Raw genomic sequence first — 10,215 nt, 5'->3', positions numbered from 1 at the left:
TAATTAATTAAGTTTGTGTTTTTTAAACATGAAATTGAATAACTGCAATGAATTTAGCAATTCCAGTAGCATAACAATTTAACCAATCGAAGGTTTTCTACGCTCTCAGAATTCCAACAATACTTTGAATTCACCATGGACATCAATACCATCTATGCAACAAATTGATGAAAATAATTGCATTTTGATATCCACGTCTTTAACCAAGCGTTCTAGTTAACTCAGAAACGAAAGCAGAAAGTTCATGAAAAATGTCCAAATCACTTTGACAGTTTTATCATGTCGGTCACAGTTGAATGGACCAAAACGCAGGAAAACAAACAAATTATCATACAGCATCTCGTTGATACTAATTATAGCACGGTCAGGGAAAATGATTACAAAGGAAAAAAATGTAACAGCGGAAAGTTTACCTCTGAGAAAACCTATATATTGTAAATGGGATTTCATTCATGTAGAAACAATACATCTTGACAAAGGACCTTAAATATCACGAAAATCCTCTAAAATTACAATATCTGTTACTTCTGTAAGAACGCACCCGGTTTTCCTAATAGAGAGGGACTCCAAACAATTTTGGTGGGCTCATACTGACCTCCTCTGCAACATCTGTCATGGAACTACTAGTACTAGGGTTGTCGGTTTTTGATCTGTCCATGTCAATAGGGGGAGGATTCCTGGTGTTATCTGGAATAGAAAGCGTGATATTCCTGCCGCATATATTCTGCAGGCGAGCAATCTCCGACAAGAGAACCGAACTATTTCTTAAAATCTCGTTCAGCTCAGCCAGAGAAAGGTCCGCTGCAGGAACATGGGAATCTTGTACCGTCGATGATGTGTTAGGGATTAATGATGATGATTTATCATATTGCATCTGGGACACTTTTGCGGTGGAGGTACTGGAGGGCTTTCTTCTCTGGATATGAGAGAGCAGATGTTGTTGACCCTTCCTGAATAACTGGTTTGCAAACTCGCAGCGCCCTCGAACAATCTTTCGAAATCCCTACATCACCAACCCATAAACTGGATTAATACATTTAGATTTTTCTCATGCAAATTCTATTCATTAAATTTCAAAACATTTCTAAAATCACATCTCTGACATTACTTGTAAATCCATTCTAAACACCAAAACTCCTAATTTAAATCCATTCTAAACACCAAAACTCCTAGTTCAGTAAGACTAATTCTAAACACCAAAACTCCTAGTTTAAATCCATTCTAAACTCCAAAATTCCTAGTTCAGTAAGACTTACTTTTATATTGCCAATATTTTCTTAGAGTAAAATTAATACATCTAATTTTTACTCGACCTTAATATTTTTCTCTTACTCAACTGAATCAAATTTGAAAATATTTTCAAAATTTTCGGAGAAAGCTAAAAAAAAAATAAAAAATACTTACATAAGTATTGAGCTGTCGAACAAAGCTGGAGAAATTGGTGTGGTTGAAATAGGTCGGAAGGAGAATTGCAGAGAACTCTTTGGGGCGCCATACCACGATGGTGTTGTTATTGTCTCCCCAGGAAACGATGTGGTCTGTGGAGGGATCGTCCACCAAACGGTATGTCTTTACCAGAAAAGGAGCTGCCACGAGCCTGACGGCATCACTAACACCATTCCCTCCCATTAGGAGTCTACCGGCGTTGGCAGCTTCCGTATCTACAGCACTGGACTCTAAAAATATTTGTAGGGTGAGCCTAACTTGTAAGATTAACAGATGAATAATGGGAGTGCCTGAGCGACTGATCTCTATTCCACAGAAGTCAAGTCTGCCATATTTATTCTTTCAGTTGGGGAAAGTTCGAGGATGGGGAATCGCGATGCAGCGCACCAAAACACAGTACAGGCACGTGGTGTCCACAGAAAAATTTGTCGTAATACGGCTGTACAAATCGTTGTAGTCCATCGATGTCGAAGGCGTTGGAGTCAACTGGGCTTCCATTTTCTTCACCTACCCATCCGGGGGCACTGTGCACATTATTCGCAATTTCGCATGTCTAAATTATGCAACAATGTCGATCTTCGACCAACCATGTACGATTTCGAACTGTCACAACTGCGGTTGATGTTTGATGTGTGCAATTTTCTACACTCTTGAATTTTTAACACAGCCGGCTGCCGCTCACAGAATAAAATTTACCCACGTGGCATGCGCAGTGTGCACATAGAATAAAATATTTATAACGTATTATAGTTCATGTACCAATACTGCCACCAGAGTCCACCCGATGGAATGGGCCTAAATTTATAGCAGAGAGATTCTATTTTCAGAAGTCAAAAATTCAAGGCAAGTTTGAATTTTGTATAATTCAAATGTTATGTACCACAAATTCAAATTTAAGTTTCGGATTAACATAAAAGCTTTTAAAAATATATTACAAATTCAGCCGATTCCATTTCCTTAGTTAATAAACATGATGTAAAAAAATTTAAAAATATATTACGAATTCAGCCTACTCCATTTCCATAGTTAATAATGTTTATTACAAATTGGGACTTAATTTTATATGATATATTTTCCTATCTGTGAGCGGGTGAGGCAGAGTACTTTTCTATAGAAAGTACTTTCCTCTGTTCGTCCAGAATTCTTATCCGGAATAGGAGTTTTAAAATTACCAATTGTTTATCAACGGTTATAATTTTAAAAAAATATCTTTCTATAATAAATATATTTTAACAATAATAAAATGGAAAGTGTTTTCATGGTTATAAAAGCTCTCTTTATAAACATACATTTTATATATTGTTCGATTTTTTCCTTTCGAGATTTATTCAATATTAATAAATTATAATAATAATTAATATAATTATATATTTTAATATTTAATACCTATAAAAGTAATTCATAGTATTAATATGAGATTATTTAATGTCAAAATATAAAATATAAATAAAAAAGGGTTGATTTTATTGGTGGATCATTGGGCAAGTTTTAATTTCCATGAGGAATTTTGGTAGAAATATGGTGATAGAATTGTAACTACTTAATAAGTTTAATCTAAAATCAAGAGGCACAATTCTACTCTAATGATCTGTCGAATTTAATTCATAATTTAAAACAATATTCACAAACATGTAATAAGAAAAACCACACATGCACATTATTTTTATAGGGTAAACCAACTAGGAACTCAAGTCTCTTTGCATTAATCTAATGAATAGAGAATGTATTACAATTGCTTCCCTACTCTGAGCTATAAGTGAATAACCTATATCTTTGCTCAATGAGAAACTTTGACCCAGACTAAGTAAAGTCCTGCCTATGCTTTATCACCTATTTTTTAGGAATTTTCCTCCAATTGGTTGTGCAATCCCCAAGGATTAACCATTTGACTACATGCAACACCTGTACACTCAAACTAGTTTACAACTCCTTGTTACACTACCTTGGAATCTCCACCAGAGTTGAGGAACTCGAATTCCTTGCATGCACTAGCTATTTTGAGCTAATTGATCAGTTAACTAGATGATCAGTAAGTTAGACTACAATCCCACTGCACAACTGACCTTCCACTAGTTCCATTAATTATTAGAACTAGTTTAACTGACACAACTGGAAATAACTGACCTAAATTACTAAAGTTTAGCAATCACACATGCTTAACTGAACTCCAAGACCTCTAACTCAAATTTACTAAGCTAACTGACTGACAAGAGCCATGTCACACAAGTTAAATTCCTCCAAGTTGTTTACTAATGTGGAAATTCAAATTGTCTCAATTTAACCAAGACAAAGACAAATTGAGACTTTCTTGTTACACTTTTCAACACTCCCGCCTAGCAAAAAAGGGATTATCAACCATTCCTATCTTGCACCTGTGGATTTTGAACATCCCTCTTGACAATGCCTTCATTAAGGTGTCAACATCTTGTTCCTCTGTTAGAATGTATTGTAGCAACATTATTCACCTCTGCACACAGTACCGTAAATGATGATACTGGATGTATATATGCTTGGGTCGACCATGAAATACTAGATTCTTAAAGAGCTCAATGCATCTTTGATTATCACAATAGATCATAGTTAGATCCATCATCTGACCAAATAGTCTAACAAGTATATTTCTCATCCAGATCGCCTCACATGTTGATTAACTTGCCTCCATGTATAATGCTTATGTCAGGTTGAGCACCAATAATCTCTACTTCATGTTGTACCGGGAAACTGTTGTAGAGCCAATAGTGAAAATTCCATTTGATGTACTCTTTAGGTTCGATGGACTCCCTGCCCAATTTGCATCTATGAAGCCAAACAACTTTAACCCCTCTATGTGTTTATACCATAATCCATACTGGTTGGTGCCTCTAAGGTACCGTAAAATATGCTTAACTGCATTCCAATACAGTTTCGCTAACCTAACCATAGTTTCTCTTAGCTGGTTGACTCCATAGCACATATTTTTTCGTGTGTTCACAAGATACATCAGTGAGCCCACTAGCTTCTGGTAAATGGTAGCATCAACCTCTTCACTTGAAGTGGCATTCTCCTTCCTCTAGCTGGTCGCTAGAGGTGTCTCCATGCATTTACACTTCTCCATATAAAATCTTTGTATTATATCATTAGCAGACTTGACTTGAGACAAAAACAAGTCCCTATCACATTGTCATACTACCAGCTTAAGGAAGTAGTGCATGAGACCCATGTCCCTCATCTCAAATTCCCTCGCAAGGTCCTCCTTGCAAGAGCAGATCAACTTCTCATCACCTGTTAATATTAAATAATAAACATATAGAACAATGATAAGAAATTTACCTTCTACAAAAATATGATGGAGGTCTGCATATGATTCACATTTTGGTGAAGCCCAAAATAGTGAGATAACTGTCGATCGTAGTGTACCAAGCTCGAGGTGCCTACTTGAGATCGTACAATGCTAGCCTGAGTCTGCACACATGATACTCTAGATAAAATGTCTCAAAAACTTCAAGTTCCTCAATGTTCACTTCCTCCTCAATAACACTATTGAGAAATGTTGTTTTTACATCCATTTAGTGGAACTTCCACCCCATCTCTCCAGCTAGTGCAAGAATTGTTCTAATAAATGAATACCTTTTTATACGAGCAAAGGTTTCCTCATAGTCAATTCCCTCAAATTGAGAGAATCCTTTGGCCATAAATCTGGTCATACACTTTTCTATGCTTCCATTTGTTGCATGTTTAACCTTGAGGATCCATCTCAAACCCACAACTGATTTATCTGTTGATCTTGGGACCACTTCCCAAAAATTGTTCTTGATGATGGATTAATATTCTTCCACCATTACATCAACCAAACACTTTCTCTACTGCTTCTTCAAAAGACGATGGCTCAATCTCTACAATATCAATCATTAAATCCATGTAGCAAGTGTACCTCTGAGGTGACCTCCTTTTCTTGCACAACTTTCAAGGAGCTACCACATGCTCCCTTGCATTCTGCACCAATTTAACAGCTTCTCTGACTTTTTTTCTACAGCCTCTGGATGGATCTGCTTGAGTGGATGTCTCTAGTCTGCTTGATCCTCCATTTGTGGCTTCTCCACAACTTCTTGATTAGGGAAAATTTTAAGGATGGAAAATTATCTTGAAGTTTCAAAACATTGGCGAATCTCACTAGTCTCTAATATGCAAACTATAAAATGTTTACTAATGTATTTGTAAAATTATTCAAATTTATAATGATTTTATATAGTCTTTATATAATGTTGGTGATTTTTAAAGTAAAATAAATTTATATTGTAAATTTAGAGTGAATCATTTTTATAAAAAATCGACATTGGCGAATATCCTTTTTTGAAAAATCATGGAAAATCAGCTCACCTGCAAATATTATCCCCTAAAATTTTCCATGTTCCTAAGACTCCTCATGAGGCTCCTCCTTTGGAGCTAAAATCTCGTCTCCTGGTGGGATTTGGAGCTCCCTCTCATGAGAGCACCACATCACTTTCTCCTAATAAAAATTTACATCCCTTCTCACAACTGTCATTTTGGGGGAAGGTAAGTACACATGGTAATTGTGTGGAGTTTAGGTGTAACCCACAAAAACTCCTAACTCTGTTGTCGGCTCAAGATTATTCCTCGAATATTTGGAGACATGGAAATAAAAAGAGGCTCCAAAAATTCTAAAGTGAGACACATCCAACTTTCTCCCCAAGAAAGCCTCCTCTGGTGTAATCATACCAAGAATCTGATGAGGACTCTGGTTCAGCATGTAGACTGGTGTGTTACATGTCTCTTCCCACAAGTGCAGTGGCAAGGCTTGGTCATGTAACATACCTCTTGCAACTCCCATAATGCTATGGTTCTTTCTCTCAGATACACCATTGTGTTGTGGGTTGTGGGAAGTCCTTAGCTCTTTTTGAAGGCCTTATTTAACACATAAACCCTTGAAGTCATTTCAAACATACTCACCTCCATTTTTTCTCCTAGGAGCCCTTAATTTCTTGTCGGTCACTTTCTCAACTAGGGTTTTGAATTCTACAAAATTTGATAATGTCTAATCCTTCTTCTGCATGAAAAATATCCAACGCTTCCTTGAGAAACTATCAATAGAATTTAAAAAATGTTTATGTCTAGCAGTGGAGGCAGTCGAGAAGTGTACAAAAACATTAGAGTGGACTCTCTCTAAGACCACATGTGCTTTTATGTCTCAATCATGGAATTTGGATTCTACATACATCCCCAAGTAAAACCCTTGTAGACATCTCGCTAAACCCTAATCTATGGTGCCAGAGTTCCCCAACATTATGACTCTGCACTTTCTCTACCTTAGTTCTTAATGCAAAAAATCTTCCACATCAACTTTTTAAAGGTTATTGACACAAACCTTGATCTTTTGCTGATCTGCTTCACCTGAAATGTGGCTATGTGTCTCAGGAATGCTGTCCCTTTCCTGAAAATCACATCATAACCACGGTCTTCAAAAAAATCTACAGAGATGGGGTTATTCTCTAGGAATGGAATAAACATGACATCTTTGAGGTGAAGAGGGGATACTGACTCCCTCTTAAAGGTTATTGTACCAATCCCGATTTCACTGTACCTTTTGTCATCCCCAAGCTGAAATGCATCTGGAGATCTTTCTCCTCCAGTTCACTAAAAAACTCTCTTCACCCTGTCATGTGAAATGAGGAGCCTGATTCTAAGTACCACACACTCCCCATCATAGTGTTGGCCATGCATACAATAAGGGTGAAGTCTAGCTCAAACTGTGAACCCAATGCTCCACTTGCTTCTCCTTTTGTGTTCTTCTTGCTTGACTTTTTCTGTGGACACGTTGTAGCATAGTGCCCGAATTCATGATAATTGAAGCATTTTATTTTGGACAAGTCTTCCTTCTTGCCCCCTTGGTTGAATTCTAGTATGGTTTGAGACTTCTTCTGTTTTCCCTTCTTTCCCTTTCCAGCCAATTCAGTTTTTTCTTCATCATCTCCCTTTGATGAGGTTCCATCTCTAGTATTACTCTTGATCTCTTATTGTACCAAATCATACCACAAGTTTTCCATATTCATTAGTTTATCTGTCTCATTCACCAAGTCGTGGTAGCTATGCCAGCTTTTTGGAAGGCCTAGAAGAGCTAGGCTTACTAGGTCATCTTCTACGACATTCACACCAACCTCTCCAACGTCATCCCAAACTTGTGTAACTTTGGTGAGATACTATGGAATACTATCATTCTTTTGCATCTTAATATTTCAAAGTTTGTCTTTGTGGGCTAATTTTCTATGGTCACTTCTATTCTCGAATAGTTATGTCAGTGCCTTCCACATTGTGAAAGGAGTTTCTTTCCCATGGATATTTAAGACAATATGGTCTCACACTCCCTCCAAGATTATTCTCCTTGCCTTAACTACATCATTCTTCCATTTGGCTAGGTTCTGGGAATTAGTTGATCCTAGTTTTTGAATGCCTGTCTTGACATATTCCAAAAATCCATTGTCATAAAGCACCACCTCCATGCAATCCTTCCATGCAGTGAAATTTGAGTTTCCTTCTAAGGGATACTCTAATCTCATCCTCTTGAAGGTAATTCCCCCAATTCTGAAGATATCTTGCTACACTGAAGCTACCAATTCGAACCTCCTGAGGAACAACTTCAAAATTCCTATTCTAATGTGAATATTGTTATGATACCATGTAGAAATATCGTGATATATTTGCAACTACTCAAGAAGTTTAATCTAAAACCAAGAGAAACTATTCTAATCTACTAATTTTGGAATTTAATTCACACTTTAGAGCAACATTCACAAACATGTAATAAGAAAAACCACACATGCATAGTATTTTTCTAGGGGATCCCAACTCGGAAAAAACCCTCAAGCCTCATTGCATTAATCAGATGAATAGAGAATGCATTAAAATTTATTTCCGGCTCTGAGCAAAAACTATACATGAATAACCTATCTCTCTAATTAATGAGAAGATATGACCCATACTTAGTCAATTTCTACCTCTGCTTGATCTCATATTTCCTTGCTCAAATCCTAAGGAATTAGCCCCTATTTCTTAGAATTTTCCTCAAATTGATTGCGCAATTCACAAGGATTGATCATCTGACTGCATGAAACAATTGTACACTCAAACTAGTATACAACTACTTATTACATTGCCTTGGAATCTCCACCACAACCGAGGAACTCGAATATCTTTCATGCACTAGATTTTTTGAGTTGATTGATTAGTCAACAGGATTATCACTGAATTATAATGTTGTCCCACTACCCCAATGACCTTCCATTAGTTCCATTAACAATTAGAATGATTTTAACTTACACAACTAGAAATAACTGACTTGGATTACTAAAACTTAGCAATCACCCATGCTTAACTAAACTCCAAGCCCTCTAACTCGAATTTACTAGCCTAACTGAGTGAGAAGAGGCATGTCACACAAGTTAATTTCCTCTAAATTGTCTGTTGATGTGGAAATTCAAATTTTCTCCATTTTACCGAGGCAAAGTCAACTTGAAACTTTCTTGCTACACTTTTCCACAATTCCTCAAAGTCATGGGACACCTTGAGGTAGTGGTCGAAGATGTGGTTGCACCCAAAGAGACTATATTAATTGCTTATCAGGAACCCTTAGAGCCATGACTTAGCTAGGGTGGGGGAGCCTACTCCTTTTCCTTATCATAGGGGCCAAAGATCTTCCCCATAAGATTTTAAATTAGGTGGAGGGGATAACATCCCATTGTTCCAGCCACTCAATAGTCCAAAAATAAGCGGCTTGGAGTCTAATCTAATATGGTATATACATTAGTGGACCAAATAAAACTCCACGGGATGACCTCCTTTTAAAGTTAGAGCATCTTAGCTCCAATGTCTTATTCCTCAAGTGGGTGATTTCAAGTCTCCAGAGACATGTTATGACTGCATTGATTATGGAATTTATGAAATAGTTGTACCTGGTATAAGAGTGATAGCCAATCATTGCAAGTTACCATTGTATATATAGTATTTATGGCATTTATGAAATAGTTGTACTTGGTGTAAGAGAATCAATCAATAAATGGAAGTTACCATATATATATTCTTGTTTTTATATTAAATAGCATATCTATATCATTTGTATTAAGAAAAGTTAATATTTCTTTTTTTCTATGTTTTCAAATGTATTAAAAAATTCTATGAAATTCTTGAATATGCTTCTCAAAATTATTAAAATAAATTAATAAAGAATATGTTTAGAGTTTAATATAATCCCGTCCAAGTATAAGTGGATTAATGTCCACCTCCATGTCCTCCTTTGAACTTCAAACGATCTTTTATGTAATAGTTTGGGGAACAATTCATTTTCACAAGCGTGTGGTATGAAATCCTTTTGATACTCAATTCTTTAGAAACTATAGTTCTGGTTAAAAACGTATAAAATATAACTTTTTATTTTTATATTAAAGTGGATATCAATATTCTTTGTAATAAGAAATGTTAATGTACTTTTTTAAAAGATTTTTAGCTTTATGAAATTTTTCTACAAAATTGTTGAACTATAATATGAAAATTATTTTCTATGAAATTGTTGAAACATAAGTTAAATGGTCGGTAACCATCAAGTGGCCTAGGATAATTGAAGTTAAATCCTATCCTCCTATAATTAAGTGAATCTTATCTAATACTACTTTTTTACAACAGTAATTCCTTCTAGCAATATTCTTGCTTTTCTCTTCCTTCTTTCTTTCATCTTACTTTATAATGGTGCTTTATTTAATATTTTACAAAAATGATTATGAA

The 10,215-nt window shown here is 35.9% G+C and overlaps 1 protein-coding gene across 1 annotated transcript; it reads right to left on the bottom strand.

Annotated features, from left to right (window-relative positions):
• Positions 1-430: 430 nt before the first annotated feature.
• Positions 431-1,779, bottom strand: LOC149167538 (heat stress transcription factor A-6b-like). The gene is made up of 2 exons (XM_089431551.1): positions 1,405-1,779; positions 431-1,003 (listed from the first exon to the last, which is right to left on the bottom strand). Exons 1-2 carry the CDS (start codon positions 1,627-1,629, stop codon positions 551-553), a joined length of 678 nt encoding a protein of 225 aa, XP_089287677.1. The 5' UTR covers positions 1,630-1,779; the 3' UTR covers positions 431-550.
• Between the last annotated feature and the right edge of the window lie 8,436 nt (positions 1,780-10,215).

This window comes from Pinus tabuliformis, chromosome 5_1, assembly GCF_031772625.1.
Source record: "Pinus tabuliformis cultivar Carrire ecotype Pingquan chromosome 5_1, CPIR1, whole genome shotgun sequence".
Lineage (NCBI taxonomy): Eukaryota > Viridiplantae > Streptophyta > Pinopsida > Pinales > Pinaceae > Pinus > Pinus tabuliformis.
This window is presented reverse-complemented; position numbering and strand designations above follow the sequence as displayed.